A 20388-nucleotide genomic window follows, 5' to 3' on the forward strand; every position below is an offset into this window, starting at 1 on the left:
GCACAGCTCCCCTTTTAAACCTATGCGTGCTCAGCTCAGGGCCTCTGCATCTTGGGACTGTCTCACAAACGCCAACACCGTTGGTCCACATCCTAAAAACCTAAACACCTGCCTAAACACCTAGAGGGCGGAGACGTCCCCGCTGTCCACACTGGACCAACAGCACTGGCTGTTTTCTCCCTGACCCACCTCTCAGGCCACTGCTTCCTCGGTGACCGTCCGCCATGGTCAAGACTAAAATGGGCACCTTTTCAAAAACATACAAGACTCCCCTCTGACATTCCTATAGTCTGACTCATTCCCTGACCGCCCCCCCCCCCCAACCAGGACCTTGCCCCCTTCCCGCCATCTGTCAGTAGCTCCTCTCCCCGCTCGGAGGACAGGCCCCCCCGCCCCTGCCTCCCCGCGCCCCGGCTCCTGTCCAGCCTCCTCTCGAGGGCTCACCTGCACAGCCCCGGCCCGGTTCCTGCTGACACGTCAGTCCTCACTGCAGCCCTCCCGGGGTGTTGACCTCACCACGGCCGTAACTGTACCTCCCTGACGATGAACAGGGCTGGAAACCTTCTCCCGTGTGACGTGCCATCAGGCCGTCGTCTGGTAAAACACCCGCCTGAATCTCCTGCCCACTCTTCTGGTGGGGCCTCCCCCCACCCCCCTCCCCCATAATCTAGCAGTGGTGTACCTGCACGCATGAAGGGCCCCGACATTCTCCGGGTCTCAGCATCAGCCTTGACCTCTATGGCTCACGCCCCAACACCATGAGGCCGTGAGCCCGCACCGCCCTCAGGTAATGATCTTGTGCTGCCCTCCGCGTTATAGCTGGATTGAGCTGTGTTGGTAGGGCACGAGGACCTTCTTTCTTTCTTTCTTTCTTTCTTTCTTTTTCCCGCGTGGATCTCTTATTCCAGCACCACTGAAAAGACCACACTCGGCCCTGCTCTGCACACAGCCCACGTCCACGGGCACGGGGTCTACCTCTGTGCACGCCCTCCTCCTACGGAGGAGGGCCAACACGGACCCTGTTTGGAGTTGCTTCCACTATAACACATTTCGATGGCGAATGGCGGACCTCCTCCTACCTATCCTCCTTCAAGAATATCCGGGCCGCTACGGGGCGCCTGGGGGCTCAGTCGGGTGAGCGTCTGACTCTGTTCTGGCTCCGGTCCTGATCTCAGTTTCGTGGGTTTGAGCCCCTCGTCAGGCTCTGTGCTGACAGCACAGACCCTGCTTGGGATTCTCTCTCTCCCCCTCTCTCCGCCCCTCCCCCACTCACGCCAGCTCCGTCTCTCTCCAAAATAAGTAAATAAACTTGAAAAATTGCACGGAATCTTATACGCTGTTTTCTAACCATACCCACAACTGATTATTGTAAACTGACTATACCCGGCAACCTTGCTGGGTATTCATTAATTTTAATAATTAACCTCTAGATTCTTTTAGATTTCCTATGATACCATACCATGTGAGAACATTTTCTCTAAAAAAACTTCTTTACGTTTATTTATTTTGAGAGAAACAGAGACAGCATGAGCGGGGGCTGGGGGCAGAGAGAGAGGGAGAGAGAGAGAGTCCCAAGCAGGCTCCACACCGTCAGCAGAGCCCGATGTGGGGCTCGAACCCAGGAAATTGTGAGATCATGACCTGAGCCAAAATCGAGAGGCGGACAACACTTGGCTGACCGAGCCACCCAGCCGCCCCTGAGGACAACGTTTTCGTCCTTCCTTTGTGGTTGTTAATTATCGACTGTTTTTACGTTTTTACTCTCTTAGTAAACTCAGACTGGCAAGAAACATTTGAACAGAAATGGTAGCAGCATCCGTCTTTCTCTTGCTTTGATCTCAAGGGAAAAGCTTAAGTAAGCTGCCCGCTATGGGGACTTTTTATCACCTCATCAGATTAAGGAAGTTCCCTTTAAATTCCTATTTTGTTAAGTTTTGTTTTGCTTTGTTTTTGTTTTTCCCATGAACGGATGCCGACTTTTACCAAACGCTTTCCCTGCTTCTGTTGAGAGGATATATCATTTTTCTACTTTACTCTGTTACTGTGGTCAATTATATTGATTTTCAAGCATAAAAAAAATATCCTGTCCTTGGAATAAACATGAACCTGCACTTACGTCGTGATGTTAAGTGCTTCCACCTGTGCTCACCTGTGGGCAGCCGGCCCCTCTCCTCCCCTCCCCCTCCTCCCCTCCTCCCTTCCCCCTCCTCCCTTCCCCCTCCTCCCTTCCCCCTCCTCCCTTCCCCCTCCTCCCCTCCCCCTCCTCCCCTCCCCCTCCTCCCCTCCCCCTCCTCCCTTCCCCCTCCTCCCCTTCCCCCTCCTCCCCTCCCCCTCCTCCCCTCTCCTCCCCTCCCCTCCCCCATCCTCCCCTCTCCCTCCTCCCCTCTCCCTCTTCCCCTCCTCCCTTCCCCCTCCTCCCTTCTCCTTCCCTCCCCCTCCTCCCCTCTCCTCCCCTCCCCCTCCTCCCCTCTCCTCCCCCTCCTCCCCTCTCCTCTCCTCTCTTCTCCTCTCAGTCCACATCAGGTTTGGGGGTCAAGGTTCGGGGGCCTCATAAATTGAGCTGGGAAGTAACCCCTCTTCGTGTATTCCTCTGCCCGTTTAGTCTGTTGATTTCTGTGTCACCGACTTCTGCTTCTGCCCTCATTTCTGCCAGCTTCCCCTTCCCGCGTGTCGTTTTTACAGCTCTTCTTCTCACCTCCAGACGACTTTCCACTTCCCTTCCCTTCTCGTACGGGCATCGTGACACCACAAACGTCGCCGTGGGCACCCCGTACCCGCAGGCCACGGGTCAGAGTGGAGGTCCGCAGCGTCACTCCCGACCCCCACAGTGACTCTCCTTGGAGCGACGGGTCGCGTACTCCCACATGTACGGGCACCACCCGCTCGTCGCTGGTTTCTAGTACGCTGGGTGTGGCACAGGACACACTGTTGGAGAGTCCTCCGCACCTACGCAGGCCGGCTTTACGGCCCAGCACGCGCTCAACGTTCAAACGGTCCAGGAGGGGTAGAGAGCGGGCCATCGGGTGCAGTGCCGCACGTCCGTCCGGGAGGCCAAGTTGGGAGTCATGCTGCTCAGATCCTCTCTCTTCCAGACTTTGTTCTCCTGCTCCAGCCGCCAGGTGCGAGGCAGGGAGTGTAAAACACCTCCCGCCGTGTCAATTAGCCCACTTCTTCTCCTGCTTCTACCCATTTTTGCCTTAGGTATGTGGAGACCACGTTACTGAATGCATACAAACTTCAGGATGAGAACTTCTCACTGCCTCTTACGATTCTGAAGGCTCCCTTTTTAGCTCTAGGGATGCTTTTTTGCCCGAAAGCCCCCGCTGGCATTAATGCGACTGCCACTGTTCTGATTAGTACTGCTCAGTGTGTTCTTTTCCAGTTTTTTGTTTGCTTTCTGTGTCCTTAACTTTTGGGTGTGTCTCTAGTAAAGAAAATAATCAGATTTTACATGCAGTCTGACAATCTTTTCTTTTTAACTGGTATATCTGATTCATTTAAAATCGGTGTTCTTGGGGTGCCTGGGTGACTCAGTCAGTTGAGCGTCTGACTTCAGCCAGGTCACGATCTCGCGGTCGGTGAGTTCGAGCCCCGCGTCAGGCGCTGGGCTGACGGCTCGGAGCCTGGAGCCTGCTTCCGATTCTGTGTCTCCCTCTCTCTCTGCCCCTTCCCCGCTCATGCTCTGTCTGTCTCTCTCTCAAGAATAAATAAAGATTAAAAAAAAAATTTTTTTAATAAAAAATAAAAGCGATGTTCTTGGGGCATGTGGGTGGCTCAGCTGGTTAAGAGTTCGACTCCTGGTTTTGGCTCAGGTCGCGATCTCGCGGTTTTGTGGGTTCAGGCCCCATGTCGGGCTCTGTGCCGACAGTGCGGGGTCTGTTTGGGATTCTCTCTCTTTCCCTCCCTCTCTGCCCCTTCCCCCCTCGTGCTGTCTCTGTGTCTCTCAAAATAAATAAATGTAAAAAAAAAAAAAATGAAATCGATGTTCCTACTGACATGTGGGGCCTTCACCCCACGGCTCTACTCAGTGCTGCCGCCGTGGACGGCCCCCAGCTCTCCGCCCTCCTACCGTCCCGTCTCTCCCACTCCTACCGTCTGCTGAGTTGACTGGTTTTCAAAATTCCATTTCTCCTCCCTGCAATCTAAAAGCGCTCTTTATTTTACTGTCTCAGGCCACCCTGGAGATGACAGCATGCGTCCTCACCTTATGAAAATCAAGGACGAACCACACCTTCACCCTCTGCCTGAGCACTGACATCGCCTGGAGCTTGCAGTCCACTCACCTCCCAGCGCTCACACTAGTGGCCACGCTGTGATTTACTTGTACACATTTTTAAACCAAACAAAAAAACAAAACAGTTATTCTTGTTTTACGCAGTCGCCACTCATTTGGACTGACACACACGTACTGTTTCATCACCCCAGTTGATGCGGGTCCCCAGGCCTGCAGAGCTCTCCATCTGAGTCTCCCTCCGGGGGACCCAATCCGAGCTGCTGGTGTCCCGGACGAGGACTCGAGACAGGACTTACGCAGAGGAGCGGGGCTGCTGGTGGCCGGGGGGCAGGGGCCCCTGGCGGGGAGCAATGAGGAGAGAATGTTCTGAGAGGCCCAGGATGATCAGGCACCACCTGAAGGCTGACGTGAAAGCCGGTGCCTCTGGGGAGGGGACCGTCCGAGGGTGCGAGGACCAAGAGGTCGGGGACGGTCTCCCAGGCTGCCGAGGACACCCGCTAGAGAGTAACAAAGAGAAGTACAGAGAGACAGTGTGTTCAACAAGCTTCCCTTAGAAACAGGCTTACCAGCGATGAGTGTTCAAGAAAGGTATTTGCAGCTTGTACGTTTTGAACCCTTTAGGCAAAAAACAAACAAACAAAAAAAAAACAAAAAAAAACAAACTTAGCAAAGATTCACTCCTATGTCTCCAAATGTACCATTTTAACAAAAGCGAGAGAAAGACCACAGCTTTGCAGCCTAGCGTGGCCTAGAAGATGCTGTTGAAACTCCCTGCGGCTCAGTTTCCTGACCTGTAAGACAGAGACCACGACGATCTCCTCACAGAGCTGATCTGAAGGTCAGAGATCGAAGACTGAGCTGCCCGCTGCCCTCGATCAAGGGCGCAGACACTGGTGCACATGCGGGCGGCGGGCAGCAGGAGGGCCCAGCGCTCTCTCTCGGGCGAGGAGAAGTGAGCGGGAACCACGGAGCCTGGAGGTCTGACCGCGGGCTGCCACCGTGAGCCGGGCTAGGGCCACTTCTCACCCCTGGGAGGCTCAGACCCCTCCCACGAGCCTTCTCCCAGAAAAATGCGGCCCACGGCTGGCCAACAGGCTGACCTGAGAACGCGGGCTTCGTCGAGACCCCCTTCCCTGGGAGCCACACAGCTCCGAGGGCCCCCGCACTCGGCACACTCACCTCTCTCCTTCCACCCAGCGAGGGGCCGCACCGGAGCCACTTCTGACCGCTGCTGACCAAACGCGGCCTGCTGGCCTGCACTGCCCCCCAGTTACCACGACACCACAGGCAAGGTGGCCCCCCTCCCCCGCCCAGCTCCAGCCTCCAGCCTGTGCCCCCCTCCTGCCTCTGTGACCCACCCCCAGCCTCTGACGACCCTCCCACATCCAGCCTAGAAGACAGGGCGGCTTCAAAGACCCCTTCCGCCTCTAACATTCAAGCATCCCGGTTTCACATCAAAACACAAACGAACCTATTACTCGAAGCAACAATCAACCAAGGCCTGTTAGTTCCAGTTTATTGTCAATCAGTCTGTAAGAACTTATCTTATTTAGAATTAATTTTTAAGCTAGAACCAAACAGATATTTGCATAACCGTGTTCACAGCGCCAAACGGTGGGAGAAACCTAAGTGCGCGTCGTCAGAGGGATGGATAAACACAACGTGCGATGTCCACACGACGGATCACGTGGATAAAAAGGAAGGACATCTTGACGCCTGCCACGCCGTGGACAAGCCTGGAGGACGTTATGCTCAGTGAAACGCGCCAGACCCGGAAGCAGAGAGCCCATGTGATTCCATTTTCACAAGGACCCAGTGTCCTGAAACACTAGAGACGGAAAGTGTGGGGCTCCAGAGACCAAGGGAGGGGGTGGGGAGCCAGTGTTTCATGGGCACAGAGGTTCAGTGCTGGGGACGGAGGGTGGGCACGGCCACACAACACTGTGAATGTCCTTTTTTTTAATGTTTATTTCTTTTGAGAGAGAGAGAGAGAGAGAGAGAGAGAGAGCTGGGAAGGTGAAGGAAAGAGAGAGAATCCCAAGCAGGCTCCATGCTGTCAGCACAGAGTCTCACATGGGGCTCGATCCAACGAACGGTGAGGTCATGACCTGAGCAGAAACTACGAGTCACAGGTGCCCTGACGCCGTGACTGCTCTTAATGGCGCTGAACTGGACACTTAAAAAGGGTGAATTAGACATATGTGTAACGAATGACACCCTGAACAAAGGTGGGAATAAGCCACAAAGATTTTTCCAAAACATTCACTGACAAAGGACTCGTGTCCAGAACACACACACACACACACACACACACACACACACACACACACGTACATACAAAATCTGAAACTAGAAAAGGATATGAATAGGCTAATGTAAAATGGAGAAAACTCAAACAGCCCAAGAGCCTCCCACGACCACTCGGCCTCACACACCATCAGTGAAATGCCGGGTAAGACCAGACGCCATTTCACCGAAATGGAAAGTTCCCAGCCCGCCAGCACCAAGGGCGGAGAGGAGGGGTGACGGGCTCACACGCCGGTGACCCCAGCCTGCGTGAGAAGGGTCACCGAGACTGGCGCGTGGCCACACCTATCACCGGCATTCTATGCCTGGGAAGCCCTCCCTTCCGCATGTGCCCACGGGGTCCCGTGCGCAGGTTTCCAGCTGCCCAGGGGGGGCCGTCCACGGCGGGGCGGATGCGAGGCCAGGACGCTCACAACAGACGCCACGGCACGACACGACGGGACTAAAGCCTGCGGGTCAGGCGGCGTTTTAAGGGAGGCGGAACAAGACAGCCGGTGCCAGGCCCCTGTGCAGACTGCCAGGCCGAACGCACGGTGAACCGCAGAAGGGTCGGGGCCGCCACGGGTCCAGGGAGAAGGGAGGCGGCCTAGGCGGAGCACAGGGGTTCTCGGGGCCGCGAAACCCCGCCTGTGACACTGTGATGGAGGCGGAGTGACATCACACACCTGTCCACAGCCTGAGAACGGAGAGCACGGAGAGCGGCCTCTCACGCGAGCCGTGAACCTCACAGGAACACGTCCGCCCGGCCCGTCGGCCGACATGCGCCACGCCGGTGTGAGCGGGGAGCAGCCGGGGTCACGGGGCGGGGGGGCTCGGGGGCTCTGCACCTTTCTGTAGTCCTAAAACCACTCTGACAGCCAAGTCGATTCATCTCTTAAGGAATATGGATACAAGAAAAGAACTCGGTATCTGTGGATCAATACCCTGTCTTTAGAGGGGGGCGATGAGAGGCCCTCCCTCTCGTGATTCTTGTGAGGCCGAGTCAAGTTCACGTCTATCACGTTTACAGCTGCTCTGGCCACACAGCAGGCAGCGCGCAAGGCACGGTGATGTCCGCAGACTCAGTGGGGCAAGAGGGGCAGCGATGAGACAGGAGACGGTCCGCAGACACGGGCGGGGGGCGGGGGGGGGGGCAGGGAAGGTCCGGATGTGCAGCAGAGGCCCCCCACACTTGAAGATCAGGGTGACAGCAGGAGAAGGAGGGAGGGGAATGGGTGAGGGTGGGATTCCAGGAAGATGCAGGTGTATCTGCACGACCGACGTTCATTTTTAAAAACCTGATAGGGAAAGAAAATAACTAAAATTCAATTACCTCAAGATCATCAAGGGAGCGAGTGATACTAAATCTCTTGGATCTTCCAAATGATCTCCGAGCAGAAGTGCGCTGAGAAGTCTGAGTGAGTCCAACTCCCCGCCCAAACTTTGAGCCCTAAACACAAAGAAAAAGTACATCACGTTACCTTCTCGGGAAGAGAGGCTGAGTTCTGCCTGACACCCTGCGGTGGAGACGAGAGGGTCGTCCCGGGTTAATCTCATGCTCTGTACGAACGACCCCGATCCAAAACCCAAAGTTGAAAATAAAAGTCACCCCAGGCTCTCCACGCATCTGCTCTGCCCCTGAAGCTCGGCGCCCGGAGACAAGCCCCAGCTCACGCCTGCAAACCACAAGGCGGGTTGTGTCGGCTGACCGGCCCCCAAAGGCTCTCACCAAAAGAGCAAATGAAGAACCACGGACGAATAACTGGGGAAACATAAAGGGTGTGGCCAGAGAAGTAACTATTAATGTAAACGTTATGCTTTTACATAATTTCACAGGCATCCGAGGAAACTGAAGAATCCCCAGACGGTCAGCTGGTGTCTAAAGACCAGACCAACTCAGGTGCACAAGACAACAGGCCATTAACACGTCTTGTTCTTTCTCTGGGAAATGACCAGAATTAATTCACTGTCATTATGGGATTGTCACTTCCGCAAATGCGATCTGGGTCCAACAAAGAAGGCCTCCCGTTTTAAATGTAAAAAGCCTCACAGCTGAAATCTCTGATGTCCTGGGTACTAGAAACCCTAAAGTGACCAATTTCAGGCACAGAGGAAGTGAGCGCGTTTTCCGCAAACTGGGAGGCAGGCCCTGACCCCCTCTGCCCTCCTGCGCGAGAACCTCGGCCGTCCTGCAGGGAGGTGGCCTCGCCACACCGCCTCGTACAGCTCTGGGGGCTGTCTCGGCCCCAAACCGTCCCCACACACGCCCTCACTCCCCCCTGTCCCCGGACTGCACCCGCACCCGGGCCACTCGGCTGCCTAACACCGGGACCGCCATCACCCGATATTCCTGACACAGACTCAAGGGGCCCTCCAGCCACAGTGGCTTCCGAGGGGGCAGCGGCCCTGAGGCCACCGAGCCCTGGCTCTCCCTCCTTCCCCTCCCGGCCTCCCCCCACCCCCCCGGCTCCTTCCAGCCACTGGCCGCTCCCCTCACGCCATGCTGACACCCAGAACCCAGCTTCTCACCCCTGCCCCCCAATCACTCAGGCCCGAACCAGAGAAACGAGCACCTTATTTTGAATCCTTTCATTTTTATTAAAAAGTCACATAGGTGTCGGGGCGCCTGGGTGGCGCAGTCGGTTAAGCCTCCGACTTCAGCCAGGTCACGATCTCGCAGTCCGTGAGTTCGAGCCCCGCGTCAGGCTCTGGGCTGATGGCTCAGAGCCTGGAGCCTGTTTCCGATTCTGTGTCTCCCTCTTTCTCTGCCCCTCCCCCGTTCATGCTCTGTCTCTCTCTGTCCCAAAAATAAATAAAAAAAAAAAAAAAAAAAAAAAAAAAGTCACATAGGTGTCGATAGCAACGGCCTTCATTTCGCCTACGACGTGTGGCCACGGGGCTCTCCACAAGTGTTTCCAGCACGGTCGCGGGCACAGGAGCACGGGGCGCCCGGGAAGAGCACACGACAGGTCTCGGGCTCCAAGCAACTCCCTGTCTACAGGTCCCCCTGAGAGGCTACCCGTGGCTGCGGGCTACACTCTGGAAGAAACCAGAGGCCCCTGGAGGCTACACTGAGGACAGTGACTGCGGGTCGGGACCGCTGGGAGGCTGAAAAAGGGTCTCACTCCCAGGGAGAAGAGAAGGCCAGGCTGGCAGGAGCAGAGGCCAGGCTGGAACGCAGCGGCGGGACAGGCAGGGCAAGGCCACGCCGCACACGGCACTGGCACGGATGCTTCAGCGAAGCCGTCCGAAATAGAGCGCGTAAGCTCGGGAACCGGCAGCCTGTTGGCCACGGGGAGCAGAAAGAACTGACCCAAGAAGCAGCGGCAGAAACAGCAAAACGGGGCAGAAGGGGAGGGAGGGAGAGAGAGAGACGGAGAGGGAGGGAGGGTGAGGGAGAGACAGGGAGGGAGGAAGAAAGAGGGAAAGAGGGACAGGGGAGGGAGGGGGAGGGAGGGGGAGGGAGGGAGATGGAGAGAAGGAGGGAGGGCAGGAAGGAGGACAGGAAGCAGAGAGAGAGGGAGGGAGGCAGAGGGAGGGAGGGAGGGAGGGACTGTCTCAGGGACAGCATAAAGGGCAGGTGTGAAGAGAAAGGGCGGGACATCCGAGGGTCGCACCTGCAGCCGCCGCTCGGAGTCCCCGGGAGAAGTAATACAAGTACCTCACGAGCCCTAACATCCCACCAAGAGCTAGAGAAGCCGTCTGTCTGCATGCTGTCACAGCAAAGGCACCTCTCCCTCTTCCTGTGCGCATAGCGGATGGTGCTGTGCGCGGGGAGCAGGACAGCAGCTAAGTGTAACAAGGGACAATGGGTGCAGGAGCACAGAGAGGTGACCACGACACCCACACCCCCAGAGAGGAGCCCAGGGGACGGCAGGTGGAAAGCCGTCACCCTGAGCGGTCCCCTGGTGAAGCTGTGGGAGCCACAACGGGCCTCCCCCGTGGACCGTGCTGGAGCTCAGCCGGGAGCTCCCGCTGAGAAATCAAGTTGCACAGAAGATCCGCTCGTCACCTGACAGGGCTGGGTGACCTGTGTACACTGCCTCTATGCTGGTCTCGGGGACACTGCTGGGGGTGGGGGGGGAGCCTTGTGGCTCCCGTTCAGACCCAGGTGCGTCCCGGCCTGGTGGCCGGCACCCCAGGCCCTGGCCCTCCGACACTGTCCACGCCCGCCCGGCCTTCTGCCTCCCGCTGTTTGCTCACCGGGCTGGTTCCCTGCTAGCAGGGACCCATTCTCGAGAAGAATTTGTCTAAGAAATTTCTTTTTCAAAAAATAGGCAAAAGCTGATTCTATCTATAAAATGTATCCGGAGCCCGGCCATCTCTTTCCAGACCACTGCTCCCCCTGGCCCCAGGGACAGTGTGGGGTGGCCAGCCTCCTCTGGGGTCCTCCCCCTTCCCCGCCCTGCGCTATGTGCTCCCTGACACCTGCCCGGTACCCCTGCTCAGCACCCTTCAGGGGATGCCACGCAGCGGGTGAGGCCTGGTCCCTGCCGTCCAGACCCTTCCGGGCACCCGCTTCGCCACCCCGCCTTTGGCCGTGGCCCCCAGACCCCTCCTTTCAGAGGCCACCGCTAACTGCAACGGCTGCGGGGCTGCCCTGGGGCTCCCTCCGAGGCTGCTGGTTCCCCCCCGCCCCCGCCCCCGGGGCACAAAGTGGCCCAGGAAGCCGGACCCTCTGTCCTCTGAACACCTCCTGCCCAGCACAGGGCTGGGGGTAGAGCAAGAGCCAAGGAAGACGAGTCATGCGGGCACCTAAGTGCCCAGCATCAGGGGGCCCAGGGCTGATGGGCAAGGGAAGCCAGCAGCCATTCGAACGCGCGGCCACAGCCGAGGTGAGCACGCGGCAAACGTCAGTCCGTTGCTAGAGCAAAGGAGCCTCCACACTCGTACGAGGCGAGCCCTTCGCACAAGTCACATATGTGCTGCTCCAAATCCTTATCTGGGGGGAGTGGGTAGGGAGCACGTGGCTTTGCGACAAGACCGAAGTGTAAGTTTTAAGCCCAGGAGGCTGCAGACGACACCCAGGCTGGGACTGGGCCACCGCATCGCAGCCGACACCTGGTCCGCAGGCAGACCCGCTGGCTTCTGAAGCGTAAAGGAGAGAGAGAAGCTTAACAAGCGAGCGGACAGAAGAAAACCCCTGCACAGAACCGAATGGAGGTGGCCGCACTCCAGCAGTTCACCCGCGAGCAGAACCCTCGGCATTTGTCTGCTTCCACCGCCCCCTTCCCGTGTGAAGAGAGAGAAGTTCCTCTGGACCTTCCTCCTCCCTCCTGGCCACTCTCCCAGGACCCCTGGAGGCAGAGCCAGAGGGGACCCTGCTGGCCAGGGGAAGGGGACACAGACCCCAGTGTCCCACAGCTGATTACAGAAAGGAAGCTCTAAAGATAAATCTAAGTAAATAAATCTAATTTTTAAAAAAGGGAGTTATAAAATTTTACTGAAAGAAAATGAAGCCTAAGTAAATGGAGAGAAATACCAATTTCACGGATAGGAAAACTCAACATTCTAAGGATGTCAATTCTCCCATGGGTCTACAGACGAAAATACAATTGCAAAAATACGTCAGTGGCGTTTTGGAGAATTTACAAACTTACTGTAAAATCTTACATGAGAGAGCAAGGCTCAGCACAGCCAAGATAAGGCAAGGATATCCGGCACTTCGGATACAAAGACTCATTACCAAGCCTCAGTTTCAAAAGTCAAGTATTGGGGGAGGTACGGACATGGGAAACAGAGCACACGTGAGTAACAGCAGCCCCACAGTCATCCGGAGAGAGAGGAGAAATCAGATTGCCACCCACTTTATTCCATTCATAAAGATCAACTCCAAAACGATTTTAAGACCAAAAGAAGAATATTCCTGACCTCGGGATAGCGATGAGGTCAGGAATCAACACTGAAAATCGTGAGAAGACTGACAAGTTGGTTGACATTAAGGTCAAGAGCTTCTGTTCATCAAGTCCCCACAGAGCAAGCGGAAAACACAAGCCACAAACGGAGTCAGTGTATGTGCGACACAATCGTCGCAGGATTAGAAGCCGTTATCTGTAGCTTCTACAAATCAAGAAAAAAGACAACCCAATAGAAGTGGGCACAGGTGTGAGCAGGTCCCTCAGCAACGTCTTCATGGGCAAATCCACTGTAGAGTGTCATTCCACATCCACTAGACGGGCAGGAAAGTCAGAAGCCCGGCGGGCGAGTTCCGGCAAGGACGCGGAGCCGTCTGACACTCACACTAGCGGCACGGGACCGTCGGGAAACCGAGCCGGAGAACCTGGACCCATAGTCTCCCGGTCTTGGACTCGGCTGCTAAATCACGAGGGAACAGACAGGACAAACTCTGGGACAGATTCACCTCCCGGGGTCAGTCCTCACATCTCAGAGATGAAGTGAGCATATCTGGGGAGGGGCCAGTCGTGTCCCCCTCCCTCTGGACACATCTGTCTACACTGCAAAGCGTAGGAGGGAAAACCCAGAGTCCTCCCTTCTGTCTCCAAGGACACTTGCTCAAAGAGCCAGGGTCTCTGTCCCCTCTCAGGGTGCGTATAAGCTCCCCGATTCCTGTTTTCAGGTCTCCTCACCTACAGCACAACCCCGGTGTGTGCAGGGCGACACCTGACGTGGCCGCCGTTGCGACGGCCCAGGGGTAAGGATCGAGCGCCAGGAACGAGTGTGGTCGTTGTGAGGCAGTTATCAAATCTGTCCCCGCTCCAGAGACCCGGCGTTTCCCGTCAACACGAACGAGGACAGATACTAAAAACTGCGCGAAGGTGAGCAAGCACCGGAACGGCCCCCGGGGGCCTCCTCCGCCCGCACAGCCGGGGACGCAGGCGTGAGCAGGAAGCTCAGCAGCAGCACCGCCACGTCTCCGCCAGCTCAGTGCGCGTGCGAGTGTGTGCACTGCTGCGGTCACGGTGGAGACGAAGGAGCTGCAGACAGCGTCGCGGCTACAGCGGTGGAACGACACGGAGCCATCACCAAACAAGTTGTCACCACTGTTTACAAAGCCCAGAGAGCAGCACAGCTACAAGCTACATAATGCGCCGCTGCGGGACTCAAACCCTGCTGACTCCCGCAGGAGCACCGCGGCCGCTGAGCTCTCAAGGCGCTGGCCTTCCCTGGAAACCACATAAAACCACAGCAGGGCGGTAAGGGGTGTCTCTGTCCCTCAGCCCCCGGTCCTGCCTCCCCGGGAAGCTCCCCGGCACCTGACCCGCATCCCCACAGGGCCACGATCCACACCCCCCCCCCCCGCGGCGCTCCGCTGCTCCAAAGGGGCTCCTGGCGTGGAAGGGGTGCGCAGACCCGCGGAGGCTCCCTGCACTGTCGGGTTCGTGGGCACCGGCCACCCGCTGACTTTCCCGGCCCATCTGTTTGCTTCCCTTCCCTCCGATTTGGGGCGTTGTTTACACAGTGTAGGTAATGAGCAAAGCCGCTCTTTGCAGAAGGATTTAAATCACGGAGCCTTAGTTGTGGCCTCTTCAGTATTCTCTGAAACTTTTATTTACAATCTATTTTAAAACTTCCTCTCGGGGCACCTGGGTGGCTCAGTCAGTTGAGCGTCCGACTTCGGCTCAGGTCACGATCTCACGTGAGCTCGAGCCCCGCGTCGGGCTCTGTGCCGACAGATCAGGGCCTGGACCCTGCTTCCGGTTCTGTGTGTCCCTCGCTATCTGCCCCTCCCCGCTCACGCTTTCTCTCTCTCTCTCTCTCTCCCCCCCCCTCAAAAGTAAATAAACATTAAAAAAAATTAAAGAACAAACAAAAAAACTTCCTCTCATTGTGCTGGGAAACTGCACAAGACCTGTCTGTCGGGCCCAGTCCCCCCCTGGCCTGACCCCTGCCGAACCCATCGCTGGCTGGGCCACACGAACCCAGCCTCGGGCATCCAGTGCCAGGCCTCGCACTCTGTTCTTAGGAAAAGAATTAAGAAAAACCGTTTTTTTCTCCAAAGGAATTATTTTTAGCAGGTAAAATATGTTCGTATTCCCGTAATAAAAACTGAAAATAACAGAAGATAAAACAAAATGTCCTGGACCCACCCCCAGTTTTGCCTCCCACCCCCGAGGTAGCTCCCACTATCGGTTTGGAGCGCTTCCTTTGAACGTTTTCCCGTGTATTTACATATAAACATATGTACACTTTATTTTTTTAAACAGATGTATCCTGTAAAACATAGGTTTGGTTGAGGGGTGCTGAATTTTTTACACAAAAATGGGATTATGTTGGCTAATGCGTATTTCTGTGACCTTTTCCACCTCGTGTGCCGGGGGGAGCCTCCCACAAGGTGGTGCGTGGACCCACCACGCGGGGCGGACGCCTGACACGCCACGGCTAACCACTGCCTTCCAGCCTCCCTGCAGCGGGGCTGTCCCGGGACTCGGCCGACCCACCCGGCACCGCGGGAACAGAAGCACACTCTGGCCGTGGCTCCCTGCCCGCCGCAACGTGGGCATGACGCTATTTTTTTTTTTAATTAATTTATTTATTTGAGAGAGACAGACTGAGCGGAGGAGGGGCAGAGAGAGAGGGAGACAGGGCGACTCTCGCGAGCACGGGGCTCGAACTCACGACCCCGAGATCACGACCGGAGCAGAAATCGAGGCGGATGCTTAACTGACGGAGCCCCCCAGGCGCCCCCGCACGACACCGTCTTGTACCTGGAGTTTGGGCGCGGGTCACGGGCAGGGGATGGCAACACAACACAGAAGGAACAGGTCCTCGTAAAGGCGCGGCCTCTACGCCAGCCTGGCCTGCCCACACCTTCTCGTCACAGAGGACGCACTCCACATACAGCGTTTAGGACACTGTGAAATTAGTCCTGCAGTAACAGTGCTGAAACTCCTATTACTTCAAACACTTTTTTAATGTTTTACTATTTATTTTCAAGAGAGAGAAAAAGACAGCGAGCAGGGGAGGGGCAGAGAGAGAGGGAGACACAGAATCTGAAGCAGCTCCAGGCTCCCGGCTGTCAGCACAGAGCCCGACAAGGGGTTCAAACCCACGAACCATGAAGTTACGACCTGAGCCCAAGTTGCATCCTTAACCGACAGCCCCCCAGGCACCCCTACTTTTAAACGAGCGCACGAAGTTAACAGCATTTTTTTTCAGCATTTTTTTTCATTTTATTCGATCAGAAAGGTATTTTTTAGGCTCTCACCAACACTGCCAGTTTGGAAGGACTCAGCCCTAGTGGGGCCCTCCTACAAAGCGGCAAGCCTCTCCGGGGCAGTGGTCCCCAAACACTGTGCTCCCAGGATGCCCCTCATACAAATCACTGAGGCCCCAAGAGCTTTTGTCTCCGTGGGCGTCATCTATTGACAATTTCCATATTAAACCGATATGTTTAAAATTTTTTATTAATTCACTTCAAAATAACAACAATAAATCCTTTAGGTAGTATCATAAATAACATGTTTTCATTTAAAAATTTTCCCAAATCCATTATGTGCAAAGTTTAACAACGGATTTTGCTACTTAACCAGATACTTTAATTAATGTTAGTCTGAGGATATCAGTTTTCAAAGAAGCAGAATTAAACATCCTTAATTCGAGTTAAATGTAACTGAATCATTTTGATGACACAGACAGCATTTCAGGGTCTTGGCTTTTCTCTTTCCCGTCAACCCCTCTCTCAGTCACACGCTCCCTTAGTGCATCCTGGCCACGGACACCCAGCAAAAAGAAAATCAGAGTAAACAGAGTGGGAAATCATCTACTTATAAACACCACTTAGCTTTCCCACAGTGTCACCGGCTCAGGTCCCACCTGGCCAGGCCCCACCTGCCTGGTCTGTGCCTCTGCCTCCCCTCTGGCCTCCCCACAGGAGGAAGAGTCAGAGCCCCCGGGGCTGGCACTCCTGCTGTTACCAGGACAGGAAGCCCCTTCCCATGGCTTGCTGGCCTCCAGGCTTCCGCTGGGGGGGGGGGGGGGTCCCCCAGGCCTCGAGGGAGGGAGGCATCACAGTTCCAACAGGAGCTTGCTCTGGTTTTGGACGTCTTCCAGGCGGTGGTGAGCGGTGCTGTGCCGTTTTTCTTGGGGACAGCCGCCCAGTCCTGCAGTAGCTCCGACGGGTTTCTACACTGTCTCCGTGGGGACAGCGCGCTCGGTCAGCACCCAGAGGTGAGGCCCGGCAGCGTGGCCTTGAGGGGCAGCCTCCCAGCTTGCAGCCTCTCCCCTGCTGGCCTCTGCCTCGCCCCTGCTGTGGGGCCTGCCCCAGGGTCCCCGAGGGCTCTCCCTCCAGGCAGCTCGCTGCCTTTGGTCTAGTTAGCACTTGTCCACTCTGTTTCCCTGCTCCGATCCTGGTGTGTTTTCTGTCTCCGGGCTGCAGCCTAATTCTGCCAAGAAGCATGGGAGTAACTTGGGGCCCCCACTGTGCGGCGCCCCACTCCCGTCCCCCCGTCCTCATCCTGACAAGCCTCCAGGAGGGACACCAGGAGACCACCCCCCAGCCTCTGGAAGCTTCTGCTGCTACAGCAAGGGAGCCTGTGGGATTAGGCTGAGCTAATGAAGGAGAAACCCTTGAGCAAGGTAAAAAGCAACTGATAACCTTCAAGAGATTATGGCAGAACCCAATAAAACACCATTCATTACCACTTATTTTGAGATGAACTGGGTGTCCCATCACCACTGCAGAGGAAAGACAGGTCACAAACCAGTCTATGCGCGACAGACCGCGAGCAGTCTCAGTGTCAGCACTTACTTGCACTGGAACTTGGGCAAATCCCCTGACGCATAAAAACCTGACTGTCCTTGTCAGTAAGATTGAAAGATAAAGACACCCCGCCTGACGAGCTCACAGAACCCCTCTGGGGTCAACTGGTGAGCGCCAGACTGTTACTTTCCAACAGGAGAAACACACCGATGCCACTGCGCTATCTCAGCCTCTCGTCACAGCCCGAGCCACGACAGCCAGCACCTCACTGTCACCACGCTTGCGGTCAAGGTGAGAGATGGCTACCGAGCAGCCAGAGACCCTCACAGGGACACACACGGGTCTTGACAAAGGAGCGAAGGCAGCGGTGTCGACACACAGCGCCAGAACCCTGGGACGTCCGCGTGCAGAAAAATGAACGTGGACACAGACCTTCCAGCCTTCGCAGCAATCAACCCCAATGCGGTCATTCACCTAAATGGGAAATAAAAAACTACAAAAGTCGAAGACGACACAGGAGAAAAGCTAGAGGACTTGGGGTTGGTGGGGCCTGTTCAGAGACAGCACTGAAGGCACAATCCGTGAGCGAGAGCCGATCAGCTGGACTGCGTCGAAATGGAAAGGTCCTGCTCTGGGAAAGACCACGCCAAGAGAACGAGACCAGCCTCAGGCTGCAAACACAAGGCAGGGGAGCATGGAGAAGGTGGTCAGCGTCTTAGTCACCAAGGAAACGCAAATCAAAGTAACAGCGCGACCCCCACTGCACACCCGCCCGAACAGCCAAATCCAGGACTCTGCCCCCCCCCAAACACACACACACACACACGTGGCGAGGACACAGAGCGACAGGAGCTGCCGGTCACAGCTGGCGGGAACTCAGAATCGCGGTGCAGCCGCTTCGGGAGATCGGCGGCGGTTTCTCATGGAAGTAAACATCCGCCACCGGCTCCCGCAATCGCGCTGCTTGGCGTTTACCCAAAGGAGCTGACGACTTATGTCCACACCAAAAGCTGAGCTCGGGTGTGAACAGCATCTTTATTCATAATCACCAAAACCCAGGAGTAACTAACGTGGCCTTAGCAGGTGACGGACGAATAAACTGCAGTCCCTCCAGACGGCGGAATATTACCTGGCGTTAGAAAGAGACGGGCCATCAAGCGGGCAAGAGACCCGGAGGAAGTGTGGACGCGCACGACTGAGGGCAAGCGGCCAGTCTGAAAAGGCTGCACGCCGTGTGGCCGACCATCCACGGGACATTCCGGAACAGGCAGGACGGCGGGGACGGTAAGATCAGCGGTGGCGGGGGGCTGGGGGCCGGGGAGGGCAGAACAGGTCGGAGCCCAGGGGTGTTGAGGGCAGTGGGCCGCGCCGGGCGAGACCATAACGGCGGGTCTGCCTGCCATCACACGCGTGTCGGAGCCCGCGGAAGGCACACGCCGAGAGGGACCTTGACGTGAACTGGGGACTCTGGGTGATGACGCGGGGGTGGAGGTCCGTCAGTCATAACGAGGCAGCTCTCTGGTGGGGGTGCTCACAGTGGGGGAGGCTGTGCACGTGTCAGGGCGGAGGGTATGTGGGAAGTGTCAGCACTTTCTCAATTTTTATCGTAAGACTAAAACTGCTCTAACAACATTAAATCTTAGAAAAAAAAAAAAGCCCACGGTTTGAATCATGACCCTGCTTCGTCCTATTAAACCTTAAACCTTAGAGAAGTCACTTAGCCCCTCGAGGACAAGTCACCTCACTTGCGGAACGGGGGCCACAGCACCCCTGCCCCACGGGTTCCCCGAGGTCAGAGCTGCACTGGGAGCGGTCTGAGATGGCGGGGAGCTCCACGGCGTGTAGACGGGGCCTTCACCTCGGACGAAGGGCGGGCGAGGGGGCACCCGGTCCACAGAGAGCCGCACAAATCCCATTTCTTTCCACCCGTGTGGTCAGGCGCTGACACACCAGCAGTGGAGCTGGAGAGTGCATGCACTAGTAGGACACGTGCTCCACGAGGTGCTGACGTGTCTGATTTCGGGAAACGGTTGCCACCTTCCGGGCCTTCGCTTCCCAGCTCACCCCAGCTGACAGGAGGCTCGGGGGGGGGGGGGCGGGGGAGAAGCCCACACCACAGCCGGCTCGGCGGGGGCAGGTGGGAAGGAGCCGGGCGGGGGCGGCCGCGCCCCGAGAACACGGGCCTCGTGCGGTTCAGCCCCAGGGCGGCGGGGGGACGAGGGATGGGGTGTGCTTGTGGCAGAACCGCAAGCGCCCGCAGTTTAGAAACAGGAGTCGAAAACCCACACGATCACAACTGTTTATAAAAACAAACATCCATCCTTAGATACGTGGAAATGTGGCCATGGCCTCCTGGAGGAGGTAAAGTTGGGGGGGAGTCTGTCCGTTCCTCCCGCTTTCTATTGTCTTTAACGTGTTTTAGGGTGAAAACTACGACACGGGAAGGGTGTGATTGCCAACAGAATATTCGCCAAGCCGCCCCTCCCCTTTCCTCTGTCCGGGACCCTGCCCTCACCAGCCAGCCGCCCGCCCTCGGAGGGACTCGTTGTGACATTTTCCACTGTTGAGAACCAGGACGCGGACCCAAGCAGAAAAGGAATTCTACAATCACGAAAGTCCTCCGAGGAAAGTGCCTTGGAAACACCGCTCCACGGCTACAGCGACCGCCACACGGTGGCTCGTCCTGTCCCACCAGTGCCGCTGGCCACCCCCCTGCTGAGCAAAGTCCCGCGCACGCTGACTCCTGCCCTCGTGCTCCACACCGAGCTCCCGGGGGGGGGAAGGCAGAGGGCCCCAAAGGGACACAGGCACGTTCGGGGCAGTGCTGGCCCCGGCGGGTCCCCCTGATGCTCATCTGTGGCGAGCAGGGAGCCGAGCCACCAGCCCACCGCTGAGTTCAGCTGCCACTTTTTTCACAGCAGGATTTTCCAGATGAAGGACACAGAGCAAGGATCCACACCCTGGGAAGCTCCCTGTCCTGAAGTCAACAGTCTCTGTGCTTCAAGAATTTTCTCACCTCAGGGGCGCCTGGGTGGCTCAGTCAGTTAAGCATGTGGCTTCCGCTCAGGTCATGATCTCGCAGTTTATGAGTTCAAGCCCCACATCGGGCCTGCTGCTGTCAGCGCAGATCCCGCTTCAGATCCTCTGTCCCCCTCTCTCTGCCCTTCCCTCGTTTACGCTCTCTCTCTCAAAAAAATAAATAAGTGAA

The 20388-nt window shown here is 56.5% G+C and overlaps 1 protein-coding gene across 3 annotated transcripts in view; it reads right to left on the reverse strand.

Annotated features, from left to right (window-relative positions):
- The window catches only part of RGS12 (regulator of G protein signaling 12), a 118354-nt gene that overhangs the window by 71637 nt on the left and 26329 nt on the right, over positions 1-20388 (reverse strand). For 2 of the 3 annotated variants that reach the window (XM_086705557.1, XM_086705559.1), the window contains exon 3: positions 7854-7970. The exons of the other annotated variant lie outside the window; for it this stretch is intronic. In XM_086705557.1, coding sequence (XP_086561683.1) covers positions 7854-7970 — 117 coding nt within the window. The remainder of the gene's footprint in view (positions 1-7853; positions 7971-20388) is intronic. 3 annotated transcript variants of the gene reach the window in all.

The sequence above is a fragment of the Puma concolor genome, chromosome B1 (genome assembly GCF_028749965.1).
Source record: "Puma concolor isolate L17-30 chromosome B1, mPumCon1.1.hap2, whole genome shotgun sequence".
In the NCBI taxonomy this organism is placed as follows: Eukaryota; Metazoa; Chordata; class Mammalia; order Carnivora; family Felidae; genus Puma; species Puma concolor.